The sequence below is a fragment of the Capricornis sumatraensis genome, chromosome 6, assembly GCF_032405125.1.
Source record: "Capricornis sumatraensis isolate serow.1 chromosome 6, serow.2, whole genome shotgun sequence".
Classification (NCBI taxonomy): Eukaryota; Metazoa; Chordata; class Mammalia; order Artiodactyla; family Bovidae; genus Capricornis; species Capricornis sumatraensis.
Genome location: NC_091074.1, coordinates 39,428,596 through 39,453,036, shown reverse-complemented (window position 1 = coordinate 39,453,036; position 24,441 = coordinate 39,428,596). Strand labels below are relative to the sequence as shown.

At 36.4% G+C, this 24,441-nt stretch overlaps 1 protein-coding gene across 1 annotated transcript in view; it reads right to left on the bottom strand.

Moving 5' to 3' along the window:
* Positions 1–24,441, bottom strand: part of MPDZ (multiple PDZ domain crumbs cell polarity complex component) — a 176,484-nt gene that overhangs the window by 66,217 nt on the left and 85,826 nt on the right. Inside the window, exons 18-22 of the mRNA XM_068974237.1 lie at positions 22,245–22,361; positions 20,300–20,467; positions 13,631–13,915; positions 13,256–13,379; positions 1,147–1,345 (exon numbers count right to left, since the gene is read on the bottom strand). Of these exons, the coding sequence (XP_068830338.1) occupies positions 1,147–1,345; positions 13,256–13,379; positions 13,631–13,915; positions 20,300–20,467; positions 22,245–22,361 (893 nt within the window). The remainder of the gene's footprint in view (positions 1–1,146; positions 1,346–13,255; positions 13,380–13,630; positions 13,916–20,299; positions 20,468–22,244; positions 22,362–24,441) is intronic.

Below are 24,441 nucleotides of genomic sequence, written 5' to 3'. Positions count from 1 at the left end.
AAGACCATAATAATACAAAAAAGTCTCTCATACTAGTATTTATCACATCAATTTAAAGTAAACAATCTTTCTTTGAATTCTTATTTTACTATTTTATCAATTATACATTCAATGCAAATATTCAATTATTAATGATAGAGGAAAAAAAGGCAAGCTATTACATTCTTAAGGTGTGACAATGAGGTTATGTTGTGATTTTTATGCTGGCTCAAGAAAAGTTTAGTGATTTAAAAAACAAACCACATATATGACATGATTTTAATACATTATGGGATGATGAGATATTTAAATTCTTCTTCACAAACTAGACTGTATGAGTACCATCAGACCATAACAGCATTTTTGTGAATTCTCTTGTATGGGTTGAAAAGCAGTTCAACAAGGAAAATTACGGGTCAGATTGCTTCTATATAATCTTGGCTGACCCCTAAAGAACTGGCTTACTAGGGAATATTCATACAGATCATTAGGTAGTGCAATTTGCTATACTGAGGCCAATCCAAACTTCTATGTAAGTTCCTAAGTGTGGACCATCCTGCTCAATAAAAGAAATCTCATATCTCATATAAAGATTTTTGCAGAAATCACTTGAAAATTAAAAATAATAATGGTAGGCAACATTGTTTTGAAATATTGTTGTCCCTAGGTATCTGCAGGGGATTGACTCCAGGTGCTTTGGAGACCAAAAGCCATGGATGCTCAAATCCCTTATATATGAAATGCCAGAGTACGGCTGGCCCTCTGTATCCACAAGTCTTCCATCTACGGATTAAATCAATCTCACATGGAAATTTGGATCCAAGGTTGGCTACACCTTAAGATATGAAACCCACAGAGACCCAACTATATAGTTACTGAAACAAATCTATGCATATTTGGACCTGAGAATTTCAAACCTGTGTTGTTCAAGGGTCAACTGCATTTCAGTACTGTTAGTATTAAGAAGTTATTGACTGCAGATATACTCTCCCAAAGTCTACAATCAATGCAATCAATATCTTTTCAGGAATAGTCAAATTCTTCAGTGATTATTAAATATATGATCATTTTTGTATATCAAACAGAAGTATGCACTGAGAAAATTCTGATTAATAGACTGAAATTCCTTTACTTCCCAAGCCAAACTATGGTCCAAATGACACTTACTTTATCTCAGGCCCAATGAGAGAATGTCTTCTCAACAGGGCTCGTGCCTGGGCATTGGTTAAACTGATAGTAGATTCTTCATTAATACACAAGAGGCAGTCCCCAACAGCAATCCGACCATCTCGGCTAATGGCACCTCCGTGAATAATGCTTCGAACAATCACCCCCAAGCCGTCTTTATTAGCACTTACTGTCATTCCTATGGAAAAGGAGGAACACATGTTAGATACATGACTTTCACAGTCTCCCACAGCAATAAAAATAAAAACAAAAACAAACAAATAAGACCTAATCAAACTTACAAGCTTTCTGCATACCAAAGGAAACCATAAACAAAATGACAACCTATAGACTGGAAGAAAATCTTTGCAAATGATGAGACCAACAAGAGCTTAATTTCCAAAATATACAAATAGCTCATACAACTATAACAACCAAAAAACCAACAACTCCATCAAAAAAAGAGCATGAGACCTAAATAGACGTTTCTCCAAAGACATACAGATGGACAACAGGCACATGAAAGGATCTCAACATTGCTAAGCATTTAGAAATGCAAATGAAATGGGTACAATGAGGTACCACTTCATACTGGTCAGAACTGCCATCACTAAAAAGTCTACAAATAACAAATGCTGAAGGCGATGTGGAGAAAAGGGAACCCTCCACACTGATGATAGAAATGCAAATTGGTACAGCCCCTATGAAAAACACTATGGAGATTCCTCAAAAAGCAAAAAACAGAACTGTCATATGATCCAGTAATCCATTCCTGGGTATCTATCTAGAAAAAATTGTAACTCAAAAAGATTTATGCACACCATCTACAATACACAGCACACCACTTGCAATAACCAAGATACAGAAACAACTTAAATGTCCAAAGATAGATGAATGGATAAAGATGTGGATAAAGATATATACACACACACACACAAATACATACACACAATGCAACAGTACTCAGCCATAAAAAGAAATGAAATAATGCCATTTGCAGCAGCAAGGGTAAACGGAGAGATCATCATACTAAATTAAGTCAGAAAGACAAAGACAAATACCATTTGATCCCACTTACATGTGGAATCTAAAATATGACAAAAATTATTTACAAAAGAAAACAGACTCACAGTAAGTACAGACTTGTGGTTGCCAAGGGGCGGGGATTGGGGGGGGGCATGTGGAAGAATTGGGAGTTTAGAATTAGTAAATGTAAACTATTATGTACCTTTGTAACTGAACCACTTTGCTATAAACCAAAAACTAACACAAAATTGTAAATCGACGATAATAAAATATATTTTTTAAAAGCATGACTTTCAAATTCAGTTAATTTGAATTTATTAATCTCTACAGATTCATATATTTAAAAAAAAAAAGAGTAACTTTTTAAGCTTTGGACCATAAGAAAGGCTGAGCGCTGAAGAACTGATGCCTTTACTTTTATTTCCAGAATTCTGGGAGGTGGATCATAGAGGATCCTGCTGTGATTTATGTCTGAGAGAGTTTTGCCTATGTTCTCTCTAGGAGTTTTATAGTTTCTGGTCTTACATTTAGATCTTTAATCCATTTTGAGTTTATTTTTGTGTGCGGTGTTAGAAAGTGATCTAGTTTCATTCTTTTACAAGTGGTTAACCAGTTTTCCCAGCACCACTTGTTAAAGAGATTGTCTTTACTCCATTGTATATTCTTGCCTCCTTTGTCAAAGATAAGGTGTCCATATGTGTGTGGATTTATCTCTGGGCTTTCTATTTTGTTCCATTGATCTATTTGTCTGTCTTTGTGCCAGTACCATACTGTTTTGATGACTGTGGCTTTGTAGTAGAGCCTGAAGTCAGGCAAGCTGATTCCTCCAGTTCCATTCTTATTTCTCAATATTGCTTTGGCAATTCGAGGTTTTTTGTATTTCCATACAAATCTTGAAATGATTTGTTCTAGTTCTGTGAAAAATATGGCTGGTAGCTTTATAGGGATTGCACTGAATTTGTAAATTGCTTTGGGTAGTATACTCATTTTCACTATATTGATTCTTCCAATCCATGAACATGGTATATTTCTCCATCTATTAGTGTCCTCTTTGATTTCTTTCATCAGTGTTTTATAGTTTTCTATATATAGGTCTTTAGTTTCTTTAGGTAGATATATTCCTAAGTATTTTATTCTTTTCGTTGTGATGGTGAATGGAATTGTTTCCTTAATTTCTTTTTCTACTTTCTCATTATTAGTGTATAGGAATGCAAGGGATTTCTGTGTGTTGATTTTATATCCTGCAACTTTACTGTATTCATTGTGGAGATTCCTTAAAAAATTGCAAATAGAACTACCTTATGACCGAGCAATCCCACTGCTGGGCATACACAGCGAGGAAACCAGAATTGAAAGAGACACATGTACCCCAATGTTCATCGCAGCACTGTTTATAATAGCCAGGACATGGAAACAACCTAGATGTCCATCAGCAGATGAATGGATAAGAAAGCTGTGGTACATATACACAATGGAGTATTACTCAGCCGTTAAAAAGAATTCATTTGAATCAGTTCTGATGAGATGGATGAAACTGGAGCCGATTATACAGAGTGAAGTAAGCCAGAAAGAAAAACACCAATACAGTATACTAACACATATATATGGAATTTAGAAAGATGGCAATGACAACCCTGTATCCAAGACAGCAAAAAAGACACAGATGTGTATAACGGACTTTTGGACTCAGAGGGAGAGGGAGAGGGTGGGATGATTTGGAAGAATGGCATTCTAACATGTATACTATCATGTAAGAATCGAATCGCCAGTCTATGTCTGACGCAGGATACAGCATGCTTGGGGCTGGTGCATGGGGATGACCCAGAGAGATGTTATGGGGAGGGAGGTGGGAGGGGGGTTCATGTTTGGGGACGCATGTAAGAATTAAAGATTTTAAAATTAAAAAATAAAAAATTAAAAAAATTAAAAAAAATAAAAAATAAAAATAAGAAAAAAAAAAAAGAACTGATGCCTTTAAAGTATGGTGTTGGAGAAGATTCTTGAGAGTCCCTTGGACTGCAAGGAGATCAAGCCAATCAATTCTAAAGGAAATCAATCCTGAATATTCACTGGAGGGACTGTTGCTGAAGCAGAAGCTTCAACACTTTGGTCACCTAATTTGAAGAGCCAACTCATTAGAAAAGATCCTGATGCTGGAAAAGATTGAAGGCAGGAGGAAAAGTGGACGAAAGAGGATGAGATGGTTGGATGGCATCACCAACTCAACAGACATGAGCTTGAGCAAGATCTGGGAGATGGTGAAGGACAGGGAAGCTGGGCAGGCTGCAATCTATGGGGTTGCAAAGAATTGGACAAGACTGAGCAACTGAACAACAACAACACTTTTTAAGCAGTAAAAACAATCAAAAGGAAAGGAAAACATGAGTTTCAAATATTTTTAAAGTCAATTTAGAAATGTTTCTGAGACTTTATCTAAAGACACTCCACATTAAATATGTTAGAGATGAAACAGGGTCTACACTGTGGAGTGAATGTAGCTTCACCTATGTGATGTGTCTCCACTACACTGAAAGCTGAGGGAAAAAATTTTGATAGTATTAAATCAATTTTATAATAATAGTTCATCTCTTACATATATGAAAGAATACAGAGCAGGCCTACAAGTAGAAAATCAGTTCTCTAAAATAAGAAACTCTGCCATTACCTTATTTCTAGATCATTTATTCATTTGGCATATGTTTACTATATGTTTTCTACATGCTGGTTACATAATATAAAGAAGCCTACAAAGAGGACACAGACGGTGAGACTTACCATGTACTTGGATTGGAAGAATCAGGATTGTTAAAATGACTATCCCTGGGTTAAGATGATCCCTGGAGGAATGGCATGGCAACTCACTCCAGTATTCATGCCGGGGGAATCCCATGGATAGAGGAGCCTGGTGGGTTACGGTCCATAGGGTCTCACAGAGTCACACACGACTGAAGCAACTTAGCACATGCACACATGCTATCTAAAGTAATCCACATATTCAATGCAATCTCTACCAGAGTCAGTCTGATTCAGTCACTCAGTTGTATCCGACTCTTTGCAACCCGTGGACTGCAGCATGCCAGATTTCCCTGTCCTTCAACAGCTCCCAGAGCCTGCTCAAAATCGTGTCCATCAAGCTGGTGATGCCATCCAACCATCTCATCCTCTGTCGTCCCCTTTCCCTCCTGCCTTTAATCTTTCCTAGCATCAGGGTCTTTTCTAATGAGTCAGTTCTTTGCATCAGGTGGCCAAAGTATTGGAGCTTCAGCTTCAACATCAGTCCTTCCAATGAATATTCAGAATTGATTTCCTTTAGGGTTGACTGGTTGGATCTCCTTGTTGTCCAAGGGACTCTCAAGAGTCTTCTTCAACTCCACAGTTCAAAAGCATCAATTCTTCGGCACTCAGCTTTCTTAATGGTTCAACTCTCACATCCATACATGATTACTGGAAAAACCACAGCACTGACGAGACAGACCTTTGTCAGCTAAGTAACGTCTCTGCTTTTTAATATGCTGTCTAGGTTGGTCATAGCTTTTCATCCAAGGAGCCAGCGTCTTTTAATTTCATGGCTTCTGTCACCATCGGCAGGGATTCTGGAGCCCAAGAAAATAAATTCTGTCACTGTTTCCATTGTTTCTCCATCTATTTCCCATGAAGTAATGGACTGGATGCCATGATCTTAGTTTTCTGGATGTTGAGTTGGCATGCCATTGGTAATTTGATAGGGATTACATATTCAAGCCAAACCCTATCAAATTACCAATGGCATTTTTCACAGAACTAGAACAAAAAATTTTATAGTTTTTATGGAAACACAAAAGACCTCAAAGAGCCAAAACAATCTTAGGAAAGAAAAATGGGGCTGAAGGAATCAACCTTCCTGACTTCAGACTATACTAAAAAGCTACAGTCATCAAGTAAGTATGGTACTGGCACAAAAACACAAATACAGACTAATGGAACAAGACAGAACGCCGAGAGATAAACCCACACACCTATGGGAGGCAAGAATATACGGTGGAGAAAAGACAGCCTCTTCAATAAGTGGTGCTGGGAAAACTGGGTAGCTACATGTAAAAGAATGAAACTAGAATACTCCCTAACACCATACACAAAAATAAACTCAAAATGGATTAAAGACTTAAATGTAAGGCTAGACACTATAAAACTCTTTGACCCACCTCTTAAGACAATGAAAATAAAAACAAACAAACAAAAAAGGATTTAATGAAACTTTTAAGTTTTTGCACAGCAAAGGAAACTTAATAAGATGAAAAGACAGTTCTTAGAATGGGAGAAAATAATTGAAAATGAGAAAACTGACAATGGATTAATCTCCAAAATATATAGGTAGCTCATGCAGCTGAATAGCAGAAAAAAACAACCTAATCAAAAAATGGACAGAGACCTAAGCAAACATTCCTCCAAAGAAGGCATACAGATGGCCAATAAGCACAGGAAAAGATGCTCAATGTTGCTCATTATTAGAGAAATGCAAATCTAAACTATCATGTGGTACCACCTCACATCAATCAAAATGGCCATCATCAAAAAACCTACAAACAATAAATGCTGGAGAGGATGTGGAGAAAGGGGAACCCTCTTGCACTGTTACGGGGAATGTAAACTGATACAGCCACGATAACAGTACAGAGATATCTTTTAAAACTAGCATATAACGCAGCAATCCCACTAATCTTAAGAAATTCACAACTCAAAAAGACACATATACCCCAGTGTTCAATGCAGCACTATTTACAACAGCTAGGATAAGGAAGCAACCTAGATGTTCATCCACAGATGAATGGATAAAGAAGTTGAAAGAAGCTGTGGTACATATATAAAATGTAGCTATCACTCAACCATAAAAAGGAAGAAATACGAGTCAGTAGTGAGGTAGATGAACCTAGAGCCTGTTATACAGAGTGAGGTAATTCAGAGAAAAACAAATATAGTATATTAAACCATATATATGGAATCCAGGAAAATGGTACTGATGAACCCATCGCAGGGAAGGAACAGAAACACAGACATAGAAAATGTACTTGTGGACACAGCGCGTGGGACAAATTGAGAAAGTAGCATTGACGTATATATATACTGCCGTGTGTGAAACAGATAGCTTCTGGGAAGCTGATATATAACACAGGGAGCCCAGCCTGGCACTCTGTGATGACCTGGAGGGGTGGAATTGGGTGGGGGCTCAAGATGGAGGGGATACATATATAGTTTTGATTCATTACACACACACACAAACACACACAGAGTTATGACTGATTCATGATGTTGTAAGGCAGAAACCAACACAACAATTATCCTCCAGGGGATATTGCCAACCCAAGGATCAAACATGGGTCTCCTGCATCACAGGCACATTCTTGACCATATGAGCCACCACAGAAGTCCAACAAAAATAAATAAAAATAATTCTTATAAAAAGCATAACAGAATTACTAAGAAGCCTGTATTCAAGTCTTATCCGCAGTGCCTATCACACTGCCTAAATGTACGGTAGTCAGCTGAATTAAACTGATGTAAACATTAATCTATTACTGCATTATTTCCAAATCTGAACTTCAATAACTCCAGATTTCAATATCTGTGCTCTTGGCATGGTCTCTGGATGATTCATAGGAAATACAGCCCTAGTAAGTATAAAATTGAATTCCCGAGTCTCTATTTACCCTCATTTCTCCGTCTGTCCTCCCGTTTTTATTTACAGCTCCACCATACTATTCTTCCTTTTTCACTGCAGGAGAGTGAAAAAGCTGGCTTAAAACTCAACATTCAGAAAACTAAGATGATGGAATCCAGTCCCATCACTTCATGGCAAATAGATGGAGAAACATTGACAGACTTTATTTTCTTGGGCTCCAAAATCCCTGCAGATGGTGACTGTAGCCATGAAATTAAAAGACGCTTGCTCCTTGGAAGAAAAGCTATGACCAACCTAGACAGCATATTAAAAAGCAGAGACGTTCCTTTGCCAACAAAGGTCCATCTAGTCAAAGCTACAGTTTTTCCAGTGGTCATGTATGGATGTGAGAGTGGACCATAAAGAAGGCTGAGTGCCGAAGAATTGATGCTTTTGAACTGCAGAGTTGGAGAAGAGTCTTGAGAGTCCCCTGGACTGCAAGGAGATCTAACCAGTCAATCCTAAAGGAAATCAATTCTGAATATTCATCGGAAGGACCAGTGCTGGAGTTGAAGCTCCAATACTTTGGCCATCTGATGTGAAGAGCCAACTCATCAGAAAAGACCCTGATGCTAGGAAAGACTGAAGGCTGGAGAAGGGAACGACAGAGGATGACATGGCTGGATGGCATCACCAACTCGATGGACATGAATTTGAGCAAGCTCAGGGAGATGGTGAAGGACAGGGAAGCCTGGCGTGCTGCAGTCCATGGGGTCGCAGAGTCAGACATGACTGAGCGACTGAACAACAATACTCCTCTCCATTATTCAAAGCAGTAATGTTGGTGTGGTTCTGGCTTCTTACCCCTCCCTCACTCCCCAAATTTAATCCATCAGCAAGTTCCATCATTTCTATTCCCAAAACTTACCTTGAATTCATTCACTTTTCTCCATGTCCATACTAAACAGGACCAAGCCATCACTTCTCACCATCACGCCTCACCTTTTGAGCCACCATTGTAATTGGTCACCTGACTTCCAAAGTTATTCCCGCCATTTCATTCTTCTCATAGCAGACAAATCATATCACATGATTCTCTATGCTAACAATATTTTTAATAGTTTCCTCTTGTGCAAATATACAACATATCTACAATACATGGCTATGTCTATATGGAACTCCTGGCATGGTCCTCCTGATGGGCACCCGTCTTTTGGGCCATGTCCTCTTTGCCTCCCCACCACATTCTAGTAACAATGCCTTTCAGAAATACACTACGCCTCCCTTTTCAGAGTCTTTGCCTGACACCCCTTTTCTGCAGCTCTTGCACAGCTAACTACTTCTCATTCTTGAATGTCACTTCTTCAGGAAAACATTCTCAACAAATCCATTTGAATTATTCCTTCTCCCCGTACTCTCAACTACACCTTTAAAAATATCAAACCTATCGAAACTTTTGGCCACCTGATGCGAAGAACTGACTCACTGGAAAAGACCCTGATGATGGGGAAGATTGAAGGCAGGAGGAGAAGGGTACGACAGAGGATGAGATGGTTGGATGGCATCACCATCTTGATGGACATGAGTTTGAGCAAGCTCTGGGAAGTGGTGATGGACAGGGAAGGCTGGCGTGCTGCAGTCCATGGGGTAGCAGAGTTGGACACGACAGAGCGACTGAACTGAACTGATTGAAATTTTAAAATTTACATAAAATAATATATAAATAATAATATTTCATTTAAAATCAAGTACTAAAAGTTCCTTTCAAAACAAGATTATATGATTAAACAATATAAGGAGAGATGTAAGTCGATAAGGATATTTACAAAGACTTTGAAAGATGCCACTAACTCATTTTTAGGTTTTCATAATTTTTAAAAGAAAGAAATCCTCTCTAACAGTCATGTCTGACTCTTCGGGACCCCAAAGACTGTAGCCTGCCATGCTCCTCTGTCCATGGAATTCTTCAGGCAAGAATACTGGAGTGGGTTGCCATTCCCTTCTCCAGGGAACCCTCCCAATTCAGGGATCAAACCCAGGTCTCTTACAGATTCTTTAATATCTGAGCCACTCAGTTCAGTTCAGTTCAGTTCAGTCACTTAATCATGTCTGACTCTTTTGAGCCACTACGGAAGCCCAAATATTAACTGTAATTATACCACATTACACATAATATTTAAAATATTTTTAAAGAAGTGATCCTGACTACAATATGTTCCCAGCCTGATATTTCATGCCTGGAAAGGAGCCACCCAGACTTCTAGTTACCATATGCAGATAGAAATGAGCTATTAATTGAATATACTTTAAAAGATTTTGTTAAGACTCATACAAATGAGTTTTAAGTATATTGTCATTAAGGAAACATCTCTGCTTATCATAAACCAACAAACAAGTTTAGACACTTCTTCAAACGAGGTGGGTTTCTTATGAGCAAAGAGGCTGGTTCTGAAATGTTTCAGTAAGCACTCTGGTTTGCCCTAATGCTGCCATGTTAACTATCAAGTTTTGTGAGACAACTATAGTTAAAAAAAAAAAAAAAAGCAAGACTACAAAACATAATTTAACTCAGTGGCCCCTCCTGGGAATCTCACCCATCATCTTATTCTCACTGGCACCATGCATCCTACAATAAAGAAAGCCACAGACATGCGACAAGTTTTCACAAGCTATGTCCAACATGACCTCTAAATTCTTTCTTAACAGCATATTTAACTCATGACTCTACCAGTTACGAAAGCTGTCAGGTCAGGTCAACCATATTAAAATAAGAAGTTGACATCAGTTAGCTCAGCTTATACTTTCCTTTCACCAAATGATCACTTTTAGGTTTCAGCAACTTCAAGGAAGTATCTACTGACTGTAGATATTACAACTTTGGTTGTAACTTGTAAGATCTCTCAATTTTGTCCAAAAAATGTACAGGACAATTGTCCAAACCATGTACTGCAGAAACAGAGAACTGGTTCCAAATCTGACTTGCAACACTTCTCATCAGTGTGGCTCTGGGCAACAGACTTAACCTCACACTGGTCTGCAGTTTACTCATCTAAACAATGGGGATAATGTCCACGTTTGGGGTTATTTTTTGAGAAGAGCACATGCAATGTTCCTTTCAAAGTGCTCAATAAAGTACAAAAGAAAAACAGAAGTGCACAGAATATATTTTAAAAGGCATCTCTACTACAATCCACAAATATATCGCTTTCTAAAGGCTAAATGCAAATTGTAATTCACTTCAAAATTAGGCTTGTTATTACAACAGTGCTAACACAGCCTTGGGTGACTTAAGGACTCAGGTGCCTTGTGTGATAAGCAAAAATCAGAGACAGATTCTGGTGTGAGTTCTGGTTCCACCCTGTAAGGGCTGAGTTCTTCCAGAGAAATTCCTGAGTCTGTTTATGTTCTAGCACTTCATTGGTGAAGAAAAGGTAACACTTTCCTTCTTACTGGTTTACCTTTGCTTTTTACCTTTCAGATTCTAATACAACGTAATTAGCCAACGTACAACAGATCTATCAAAAATCATCAATTAAATTTTTCAAAGGTCACTACACCCATGTGTACATATGTGTGCATATAATATCCCCCCTGCCAACGAAATGTAACAAATTTTGTCACTACTTCAGCTTCAACTCTTACCTTGCCTGCCACTGTGCCACATTTAATCCACACCAAACACACTCAGTGATGTTTCACAATTCTCTGCCTCGGCTCTAGCAGCTTCCAATGTTTCCAATGCCTCAACTAAGTGGTAAAATCTATTTCTTTTTCCAGGATGAAATCAAACATCTTCTCTGCTTTAATATCTGTCTAAACTCCAAACTGGGAGAGGAGGGCTTGGCCACTCCTTCATTTAAGCCTTCAGTGTTCTTTGTGTGAATGTCACTCATGGCAGGTATGATATGTTAATGCAATGAGGGTTCTATACGTCAGTCAGTCTACTCTCCCAAACTCATGGTCCTTGAAGAAAATAATTATATCATGGTGTCTAGAATAGTGGCCAGAATACAGAAATAATGTTTAGAGTTGAGTAAATACATAAGCTAGAAAAGGGTTTCTCATAAAGGCTCTGCAAAATTTCTGTCTTATGAGTTAATTTTAAAAATGGGTTCTGTGCCAATGATGTGTGAGTAATGCTGCATCTTGGAACATGCACTTACAGATACCCAAGGCACGAGTGCAAAGCTACTGAGAGATGCTAACAGAAACACCTGTCTCCTTAAGTTTATCACATCCCAAACTTGGAACCCAAGTATAACTCCTGTTAACATCCTACAGAACTAGTGCTCCAAGTAACATGCTCTCACAAACACTGAATTAGCAGATGAAATAATTCTGACACAGTTAGCTGTCTAGAGCACATATGCCATAATTAATGATTAGAGAAAGTTCTGTAGCTTAAGTTTTGTATCATTCTATTAAAGGTAATATATAAGAGATATTATAAACAATGAGAAATTCTCTGCTACAACTTTCCTTTTAGCTACTGTTGGTAGGACCCAGCCACCACCAAATGGAACAAAATCTAGGAGACAGATTGGAATCCCAATCACCAGCTACAGTGGTGTTGCTGCTTGACTCCTCTGCCAACTCCCAAATATATCAAGGAAACCAAATCCCACCATAGATACCAACATAAAGGATACTGGCTGGTTATATCCTAAGAGAAAGAAGACCTCTGACACAGAGCTAACCACAGAGTCTTAGACTGCAATCAGGCTTCTGGGGGAAATTATGCTTGACCCTATTTTCAGTACTGAGCACTAAACACAGAGCTGAATCATGTCATGGGCTAAGTCAAAAGAAGTATAAGTGTGAGCTGCCTTGAAATCATTTTAGCTAGTGTAATTAGGATTTTATTTCTACAGGCAGTCTTCTTTGCCCAAATCAGAAAATTTGAGAATTTTAATCAGTCTCTATCTTTTATGGGTGGGAAACCCTCACATCTGGGAAGGACTGTTGAAGAACTGCATTAATGCTTCAGTAACGGCACACCTGACTGTCTTTTTAGCCTTTATTTCAGTGAATGAAAGAAATTAAATACAAACTAACACACACATAACTGGTACCATTCAAAGAAATTAATAATTTACTTTCCCAAAGAATTTACAATTCCGAGTCGCAGACTTCTCATTTTCTAAGAATTCCTTTCCTTTCCTGACTTTCTGTCTCATACACAATTTGCATATCTTTCACTTGAATGGAAATGAGGCTTGTGAATACTTTTAGATAATTAATGAGAGTGAGGGATGTAAGGTAGTCTGAAGTAAACTTGTTAACCATTTCAGATAACAATAGTGAGTACAAAAAGGATTAACATTAAAATCATGGTAAATTTCATCACATCTATCTTCTTATCTACAGTTAAAAGTATTGACTCTATGTTCAACATTTCCTCTTGGCAAGGGGGTTAGGACAGAACGTCTTTGTGGAAAAGAAACTTACCTAAGCTAGAATTGCCTTTTGCTATCACAATAGTCCTCTCGAAAGATTCTCTGGGTGTATTTTGGAGCATGACACACTCAGCAGCAGAGGCGAGGGAACCTTGTGGAATTAAGAACTTGGAGCCCTGTCAGAAAATAAAAATAAGTCACGTGGAAAGGAAAACTAGACTTTGGAGTGTGATTTCAACATCACCCATATTCTCCAGCTGGTTGTGCTTTATTCAGCAAGAACTTACACAACAAGTTCATAGGTTGTCTTTTGAAAATCTGAGCCTTAGGAGAGCACTGGCTCCAAACAGATAGAGAAGCCAGAGTAACTTAACCCTTCACTGCTCCCAACTTCACCATCATACACAGACTGTATCTAGAATGTCACCTTTCCAGTCAAATCAGTCAGCACAGGAGAATTCAGCTCTGCACTTGATACAACTTCATTTGGTAGGTGAGATTCAGTCCATGCTCTTAAGCTGTCACATTCATAGTGTTGTTCAATAGCATTTGCAGGTGTATAGTCATTCACGGTAAAGCCAGAAGCTGGCCCCATGCTCAAGTCCACTGAAGGTGCATTCTCATCCTGTCTTTGCAAGAGATTTTGGGCATAGAGCTCCTCCAAGGACATCTGCAGATCAAGTACTGAATCTGAGGAATTTTCAGTAACATCCTGATGATTAAAGAACAAAATTAAAAATTATGGCCAGAACTGTATCAATGCATTTCCTAAGATCTTAATGAACAACTATTTAGTGAAAACCAAATGCAACATAATATTAAAAAGTATTAGCAGATGTACAAACTCACTGCTCAGCTTATATGTGGCATATGTTTATTTTTATAAATACGTATACTCTTCCTGCAAAACATATATCTATTACTGAGTCATACTACTACAGTATACTAGTACTTAATAACCTTATTAAGATACAATATTTTGTTATACTCAAAAATAAAATTATTCAGAGTTCTGTATACATAGGCAAGTAAATAACTTATATTTCTAAATCTCATTTTAAAAGTAGTTCATTTCCAATCTATCTGAAATTCTTATTAGTTCTAAGATTTAGAATATAAAGAATATGATATTGATTGAGTAGTTTCTACTGACAAGAACCTCCAAGAAAAAATTATTTGGATAGGGATTTGTAGGTATTTATGTAGTCAAACAGAAAGTCACACAATCTACATTTTTATAGGGAATTTTTTCTTAAGCACTCTGAAAGTTGCAGCAGAAGGAACAGTACTAAGAAAAGTTGTCCTAAGATGTAGATTCCAATCCAGGATATTTATTAATAATAACATCACAGAACTTCTCTTTGTTGACAGTTGCTCATTCATGTCCGACTCTTTGCAACCCCATGGACTGCAGTATGCCAGGCTTCCTTGTCCATCACCAATTCCCAGAGCTTGCTCAAACTCATGTCTATCAAGTTGGTGATGCCATCCAACCATCTCATCCTCTGTCGTCCCCTTCTTTTCCTGCCTTTAATCTTTCCCAGCATCAGATTCTTTTCTAATAGGTGGAATCCTCGCATCAGGAGGCCAAAGTATTGGAGCTTCAGCTTCAGCATCAGTCCTTCCAGTGAATGTTCAGGATTGATTTCTTTTAGGATTGACTGGTTTGATCTTGGCTTTATGCAAAATAATTGCTAGAATTCCATGAAATTCTAAAATTCTACAGCTCTACATAAATATATATTATCTACTTACAACACATATTGTATCACTTCTGTGCTTTGGACAAGTAGTATCCCAGGAACTGCTGTTGAATAAATGTATCAACTGTTCCTTCAATCATTTTACTGATGTTTTTAAAGTATAAAATCAGTGTATGAGTATATTATTATCAAAAATCATTCAGACCATACTGCACACAGATTACAGTATGAAAGTCTTCCTTCACTGCACATTCTGCCAGTCCTTCCCTCAGTAGAAATAAATGGCTGGCATTAGTTGGGTGTTTATTCATCAGAGTTTTTTATGTATCTGTATAATATATAAGTACACATGCACAAATATGCACATATTCATATCCATTTTTAAAAATTAAACTAAATACTAAATAGTATATTCCTACTTTTTTGAAGTATCTTTATACCTCAACATGAGAGATTTCCAATGTCAGTAAATATGTCATCATTGACATATTCTGAGTCATTGTGATATATACTGCAAGTATTTCCAAGGTTGTCAATTGTCTTTTAAGTCTGTATATGTCATATACATAAATGTGCAGAAGTTAATGCCTTATGTAATCAAGAATTATGTAATTCTTTATTAAAACTATTTATGCAATCAGACTGGTCAATTTCTTTATGCTTCTGGTTTTATAAGCTGCTTAGAAAGTCCTCCTGCACAGAATAAATGAAATACTTTTTAGTATTTTTCTCCAACTTTACAAATGGTTTGCTTTCAGATACAGTTTTAACCCATCTAGATTTATTTTTCAGAATTTGATGTCAGATATGCATCCTTTCATTTTTTTTTCTAAATTGGCAATCAATCGCTTCAACACAATTTATTACACTTGTCTTGTTCAATCAAGTTTCTGTCTCTCTGGAATTATCAAACATTCCTGGTATAAAGAATTGAGGCAAGTGGGAAAATCATGCAAGCAACTAACATCTTTAAAATCTTCAGAAACAAAGGATAGAAAAGTATAATCCTCCACACTCCCAAAACCTAAATAATAACCTGTTGGCTCATACAACCAACTTTTAGTCTTACGGAAAAAAAAAAAAAAAATACAACACAAAGTACTTAATAGAATAGTGGTTAGCTCCTGTATTTCTAAATTAATTATAATAATTAGCAGAGGTCATCCTTACCACTCCTCAAATAAAGGTGGCAATCAAAACTACTTTCTACCAGAAAAAGAGGTCAAGTTGCCCTTGTTAGCTTGGGTTTACTAGAAACCATGTAACAGAAATCTCCATGCATTATTCATGAAGGAGTTAACACTGACACATATGAAAGAAAGAGCTCATCAACAGAGCAGACAACACACGCCGACTTCAGAAACATTTCTGGTTGCTGAACAACTAGTTTATTTTTAAGTCTTATGGATCTAAAAGAAAAGCAGTTCTTCCCTCATAAGTGAAGAGAAGTCGCTCAGTCGTGTCCGACTCTTTGCGACCCCCTGGACTATAGCCCACCAGGCTCTTCTGTCCATGAGATTCTCCAGGCAAGAATACTGGAGTGGGTTGCCATTTCCTTCTCCATCTTCCCTCATAAGATGTGCAAAAATAACCACAATTTCCCAGTACAACTTGGTATCTAAACTGGAATCTTTCAAAAATCCACCTTAATAGGTACCTCCACTTGACACATTTATGTTCTCAGGGTAAACGGAGGGAAGATTAAATGAAAATGACAATTATACTTGAAAATACAGTATAATGCATATTAATGTTATACTTAGGCACATTATTTACCCAGAAAATATATTTACATAGACAAGATAAAAACTTGAGCATTCAATGGACACAACATGCTTTTTTTTCAATAACCAGTCAACCACAGAAATCTTTCTATACTTTAGAAAAATATACCATAAGGACAGCTGCTCCAACTTGCATTGCACTCCTACTCTTTCTGAGATAAGGCACACTTCCTTTCCTATCTGTACTCTTACCCTACTGAGAGAGAAGGTAACATTTCTCGTACCTTTGCTAGCTCTCAGTTTTTGTCACTAAGATTTCCACAATCACTCTCATCATCTTGATTATAGTGATGTAATCAGTTTTTAGACCAACCCTTTCTCCACAAAATAATAAAAACTGGTATCAAGATTTAAAAAATAACTGTAAAGGTAGCAATATTTTATGCTACAGAATGACACTAGTGGAGATTTATTCCTACAAATATGTAGATTTTTGTGTTTTTTTTAAATCATGGAATCCATTGGTTTTGTTTAATTTATAAGGTAGGAAGAGGGGTTTCTACGGTGACAAACATGAAGTTCAGCTTGCACTAGAATCAACCGCATTTCCGGGGGACCAGCATTCAGGAATGCAGGACATGCACCAAACTGGTAACCTTTTCATCACTGGAGCAAGAAGAGAGACTATGGATGCACTAGGGAGTGTGGGGCATGGATGTGTGGATAAGAAGAAGAAAAGGAAATGTTTTACTGAATCGTTACTGATTGGACTATCAAGTCAAAATAGAGAAAATTATTTTCTCCCACAAAACCATATTGAGCTTTAAAACACAAGTGTGCAAGTATTTAGTAGGTTTGTAAAACAATTATTTCTTCATTCTATTATGTCTTTGGAGGTGAGAAGGAAAAGAGGATAAAAATACTAATGAAAAAATTAAAACCTAGAAGAATGAGAAAACCACCCACTAGCTTCTTGCCTTTAATGTCCACCTTTCAGTGACCTGACTCTATTAATCCAAATACCGCTGGAAATGGCCATATTTTTCAGATTCTTGAGTAATGTTTTTTTCCCTTAAGTCCCTAAATTAAATTAAGCAAACACAACTCCTTTATTTAAAAAAAAAAAAAAAAAAGGCAGAATGATCCCCCCAATGAGAGAATTCTGTGCAGAGGAGCTTCAATGTATGCTTACGGTGCTAAGCTAAGCAGTGGTCTAGGTCCAGGCTCTGCCCTTAGGAAGAAGGCCTCCCTCTATAATAAGACCCTGTTCTGGGTGATCAGCTCCTAGAGCTTCCAGCAGCATGCCTGGCACAGTTCAAAGCCTTCTCATCAGGGTAAAGAAAACAGGTAAACTTACTTGTGCATTTCCAGTCATCATTTAAGGCTATGAGATTATTACATAATTAGCAAGGTCAAAAATCTGAGGAATCACTGAGATCCTCTCACTCTTTTATCCTTCTTTCAAATCTGTATGGAGGTTTCTCTTTTTCTTAAAGATCACATGTGGTATCATTTTATCAAATAAAGAATCCCCAAATGAGCTCACTTTTCTCTGAGAAAAATGGTCGGCTCTAAGTTCTATAACAAACTGCCGCTCTGTCTTTTAAAAATAAATTTAGTGCAAAGAAATAGGAAGATGAATGAATAATCTAACTTTTCAATTTTCCAGCAAAATATCTTAGTACTAAAAAAATGCCACGAAACAAATACAAACAAGACAAAAAAGTGGCAAAGATGCACCATGATACACAAACAGTCCTACTTTCTAAGAAAACTGGAATCACACAGGAGTTTCACAATGTGTTTTAAAACACCCTCATTAGTGTCTCCTTTGTTGTTTTGTAGTTTAAATATTTCAGTTGATAGGCCAGCTTGCCAAAATTTGCTTCAACAAAAGAGTAAACTGCCTTGGAAAAAAAAAAAAAAGAGTCAAACAGACTTCAGTAAGCCAATATGTTGTACTGCGCATAGCCAGCATTTGCCCTGTAAAATATATGCTTCTTAGTATGCACATTGTGTAATCCCTTTAAGTAACAATTACTAAGTTAAACAATGCAATATGTCCCACTGGCAAGGAGTGTGATATGCAGCAGATTAGAAGATTCCATTAGGAGATGAACTCAGCTTTCAGCCCTGAGGCCACTGAAGAAGGAATATGTTCCAGACAGGACTCAGTCAGAGAGTCTCAGGTGTGGTGAGAGAGGAGCAGCTGCTCCATTCAAGATTATACCTTGCAAACCAATTCAAGGAGATTGCCCAGGATCGTTTCAAGGATAACAGGTGCATCTTGAACATAAAAGAAAATGCTTTGAAAATGTTCTGGCCAAAAAATTTCTTGTTAATCAGAAAAGGAGGAAAATTGTTCAAGGCCTATTGAAATTCTACTTTCCAACTGACTCATAAATACAGATTCCCTTCCCACTGAATTTATGCAGAAAATATATATTTCACATATTTAAAAAAGAATTATTATCCAATCCTTTACCGTAATGATTATGTTTATTTACAGTATATTTCCAACATGGAAAAATAAGGAAAATATATCCATATATGAACCTTCTGCCGAGATTTAACATACAGTAATATTTGGGCATATTTTCTTCAATTTCTCTTTCTTCTTAAAAGGATATAATGTACTGATATTACAGATACACCTAACTTCCCATGCTTTAATTTTTTCTCCTAGAATAACTTCTTTCCTCAAGTTAAAAGGAATCATTCCTACACATTTTCAGATTTTCAAAATATACACACTCATAAATAAATACACATTAAATTGCTCTGTTTATTAAATTTCTAGGAAATATAAATGAGTCCAAGAAATCAATAGGAAGACAAGCAACTTCATTATAAAATGACCAAAAGATATGAAGATGCAATTGCTGGATATGAAAACCAGATGGCCAATATATGAAAACCTGTTCCACTTCATAAGCAATCAGAAATCCAAATTCAAACAGTGATATATCATCTCACACACAAAAGACTGAATAAGCTTTATAAAATATTACTTATTAAAAATTACAGAAAAAAATTAAATAAAGAAAGGAAAAAAATTATAGAGTACGTCACCAAGAAAATGAATATAGAGTTGGGTGAGGCACTTACACCAGTAATCTATTTTTAAAATGTCGATGGCAGAGACATATCATACAGTAGCTAAATTCTTCATTACTTCTAGTGACTCAAACATTCTTTGCCATTCACTGTGGTTTTTACGTAAAGTATTCTTTGGCATTATTTTATATAAAAATATATGATGGCATTAAGTTCAACTTAGATAATAAATATTAAACTAATGCAAGGACTATTTTACTATCTAACTTTCCATGGAAATCAGTTTTAAAACCATTCAGAAAATAAAGTTACTCTTGTAATTTTTCCAAAGTAGACACTGCCAAAAACAGAATTTAAGAAATACATTTCATTAAAATTTTTGTCTAATATGCAAATCTTAAAGTTTTGAACTCTTGTATCTATCACACTGTATCACAGAACCCATATTTAAATAGTCCCTTGGAGTCTACAAGATACCCAGCTAACACTCCCTAAAGGAAGTCATCACTGCATAAACATAAGGTCTTTAACATGCCACTCCCACAAAATCCCGTTAGCAATGATCTCTGGGCAATAAATTCTCTCATAAATAAAATGGCATTTCCTTTGTACCTTGGGAGGAGAAGATGGAAGGGAGGGACCATAATTCAAGTTATCACTACAAGCACTGCTGTGAAGAGATAAAATAGAGGCTTGAGTGGAGTAGATACTGCCATTATCAGGAGAGTACTGCGACTCAAAGGCAGATTCATCTGCTAAGTCAGCATCATTTGCGTTCACCTAGGAATAAAAACAATAATATCAGATGGGAATTCTGTTCTGTTACTAAGACTAAAGGGCATACTGGTATCATTCTCTGGTCTATTCTATTTTCTATAGGACCTCTTCACACTCTTCAACACATCAGAAACTAACTACTGTAACAGAACAAAGACAAACGTGCTAGCACAGAGGGTTGTTTTGTTTCATCAATGAAAGGGCAAAAGGTAATAACAAAGGGCCTGGAGCAAGTCTAAGTTTAAATATTTCTATAATTAAAAAAAATACTTTTTTTCCAGTTACCTGGAATTATAATGTGAAATTATTGTACTGATTACAATATACACCAAAACTCCAAATGGCTGACTTAGGAGCTGGCAATTGAAAAATAACTAACAAGAAGAAACATATCCTTCAACAATAGGATTATTAGAATCAAAGAAAGATGTGCACAATTAGTTATAAACACCTAATGGAGAATTTCACAGGTTTGAAACCTCTCACTAGTCCAACACCACTAAGACATGTATTTAAAATATTCCTTTGTAGTAACACTGAGGAATGCTTCCCAGCCCTCCAAAAAAATTTTAGGTCAGGAACCTGGCTTTAATGAAGGAAGTACTAGGAAGAGGATGTGTAATTTTTACCCTTGTATAAATGTCATATGCATATTTATATCTGGTATTTAGTTTTATACTTTATTAACTATTAACATAGCACTGGATTCTCTACCAGACCATAAGGATCTCAGGAGCAAGAACCATATATTCACAAAACAAAGTTGGCCTCTAGTGGTCTCTAAGTATAGTTATTACAGTGAATGATTTTATATGAAAGTGAAGTCGCTCAGTCATGTCCGACTCTTTGTAACAACATGGACTGTAGCCTACCAGGCTCCTCTGTCCATGGGATTTTCCAGGCAATAGTATTGGAGTGAATTGCCATTTCCTTCTCCAGAGGATCTTCCCAACCCAGGGCTCGAACCCGGGTCTCCCACATTGTAGACAGACGCTTTACCATCTGAGCCACCAGGGAAGTCCATGATTTTATATAGACCAAGTAAAAATAAAATTTTAATGTAAAAGCTTCTGGTAAATCAATAATGTTAACAAACACATATTCATAGAAAACATGAACATTCCCTCTTTTGGAAGCTTTTGTGCTCTTAATCCATAAGTGAAACAATGTATGTGACTTTCATATTATTAATATAGGTTAAAGCGTCTGCCTCCAATGCGGGAGACCCGGGTTCGATCCCTGGGTCGGGAAGATCCCTTGGAGAAGGAAATGGCAATCTACTCCAGTATTCTTGCCTGGAGAAGACGGAGAAGCCTAGTAGGTTACAGTCCATGGGTTCGCAAAGAGTCAGACACGACTGAGCGACTTCACCTTCCATGAAGTAACATAACTGTTAAATCATTAAAAGGAAGCTAAAATAACTGATCTCTGACTGAATACTGAAAACAGTTAAAGTATGCTTAGAGATATTCAAGTACGTATTTAGAGCAAACAAGTGCTTTAATAACTGTTGGTATGATGTAAAGATTAAATTTACATGTTGACATAATACACTGCTAAATGAATTTCTGCCACAAAGCCAACATTTTTCAGGTTTATAATAGTTTGCTTTTCTTCTCATTTTGAACTGTGAGAACTACTGAAGTTGAAAATAAAATGTTAAGTTTTCCAAAACATAATGAACAAAGAATACAGTAAGACTTCAGAATGTTTTGAAAAGCAAAAATAAGACACATTTAAGATTTTGAAAGAAAGCTTGATAAGCCAGCGCGCCACTAACCAGAGCCAAGTCAGCCCTGAAGAGGGCTTTATCAGCCAGCCCTTCCTCCTCGCAGGAATGTGGCGGGTAGAGAAAGGAATCCTCCTTAGCAGAAACATAACCCTCTTCTGGGGACAGCTGCAGGGAGAATGAAGCTCAGTGTTTGAGGATGAGTTCATGAAAAAGAAGGCAAACAGGAAAGAAGGAGGGAAGGGAAAACAGAGGAGAGGGGAGAAAAAAGTAAGGGCGGGAGGAAAAATTGGAAAGTTTTCAAATAATGTTTTCAAGTTATAAAGTCATCATAAACAAACAACTTTAACATAAATGATGAGCCAGAAATATAATAAATACTCATGTTGAACAGTTTTATATTTTAAGACACAGTAAGAATGCTTATCCCAATACCAACATCATCTGTTAGATGAGAATCCCTTTCTACAAATTTCTTTACCCTTCTTACAAAAAGATTATCAAAATCAACAATTTTTTACATTATAATAATCTTCTGGTCACCTACCAAATACTCGAGTTAAACAATGACTTCTAAATAAAGAAATAAGGCAACTTTTAGGTGTTAAGATGTAGAAGAATTTGCAGAAAAGGAAACATTAAACAGAAGGACCAATATCTCTCTGTCATTCCTTACTAGAATATTACTTTAAAGAATGTAATTTCTCTGACAGGGATAGTTAGTGACCTCTCAATGGAGTATCTTAATTTAGTATGGCTCAAAATACAACCATCACCACCAACACTAAATGTATACAATATATTTACACTGTACTCCTGATTATTTTTAAAAATGTTAATTTCTTTGACAAGGACCTTTAGTAAACTGTCAACGAAGTCTCTTAATTTAGCATGGCTTAAAATACATCACCAACTCTGTATGTATAGGATACACTTATACTGCACTCCTGAGGAGTCAAATTATAACCATGATCATAGTGATGGATAACCTAAAGCATTCTTCTTACAACATCAGGAAAACACAAGCTAAAACATTTAGATTGTCTTGCCTACATCACCCTGTATCACCAATATGTGCAACAGTATTTCAGAGAAAAAAAATGTTTACATTCTTTGCCCATACATATGAGCCTAACTTTTAGTAAAACTGACTTCATATAAATGAGATTTATCACAACTGCAATGCATATTCAATTTGGAATACTAAATACTCTTACGAAAGAAACTTATTTTGGAACTAACTAGGGAAAAAAAAAGATTGCTTCAGAGTTAGGTGGCACAATTTTCCCTTAAGGGCAGTAAAACACATGTATTGATCATGTTTGCCATGTTCTTTGTGTAACAGAAACCAAATGTAAGGTCAATATTAATAAGTATGTAGAGTCCTATAATGCACTATCTTCATTCTTATACTCTTCATACTGAACCCTTGTTCTGATTCCTACAATCCTGGTTTAATTTGAGGTTTGCTAAATATTCTCTTTCTTCTTCCCTTCCTTTCTTCCTGTTTTCATAAATACATTTTCACAGGTTACCAAAATTTGTTATGGAATGAAAAGCAGAGCATAAAAAATCTACTCAACATTTTATATACATCAACAAGCTTACAATCTAAATAAACTCTTTGACAACATAAACCGACTTTTATTCGAGGTTTATGCAAATATATCTATGTGTCTATGTTTAAGAGAAAATATTATTTGTCTTTTCTACTTCAAATATATTTATATACTGAAAAAAACACAAATATTGAGACTGTCTCTAATATTTCATTGCAATTCAATGATAAGTGCTATGTTGCAATCACTGTACTAAATAATCACACTGACATTATGTAGCATGAATTTATCAGTTGTTTTTATATTGCAGTAATTAATAACATGAATGCTATTCCCTCCCAGGAGAAGAACTACAGGCTGATGAACCTAAATTAGAAAGTTCAATTTCTTGCTCTGCAGTAATTATACAACAAATATTTTGAAGTCAACAAAATACCGGGACTTAATCCACTCTGCCAGAGATTCTATTTCTTCCACTATAACTGAAGATTCCATTGTTAGCTGTTGTTATTAATTTCTCTAATACATCAACTTATTGGTATAGATATTTTAAAGCCTATTCTTTGAAAACATTTGTTTGTATATTGATTATGACCTTATTTTTGAATTAAGAAAAAGCTAAAAGTGAACCACAGAACATTAACTTTTAAATTTATTTCTGAACTTCCTGGCTGTTTCTTTCCTTTATC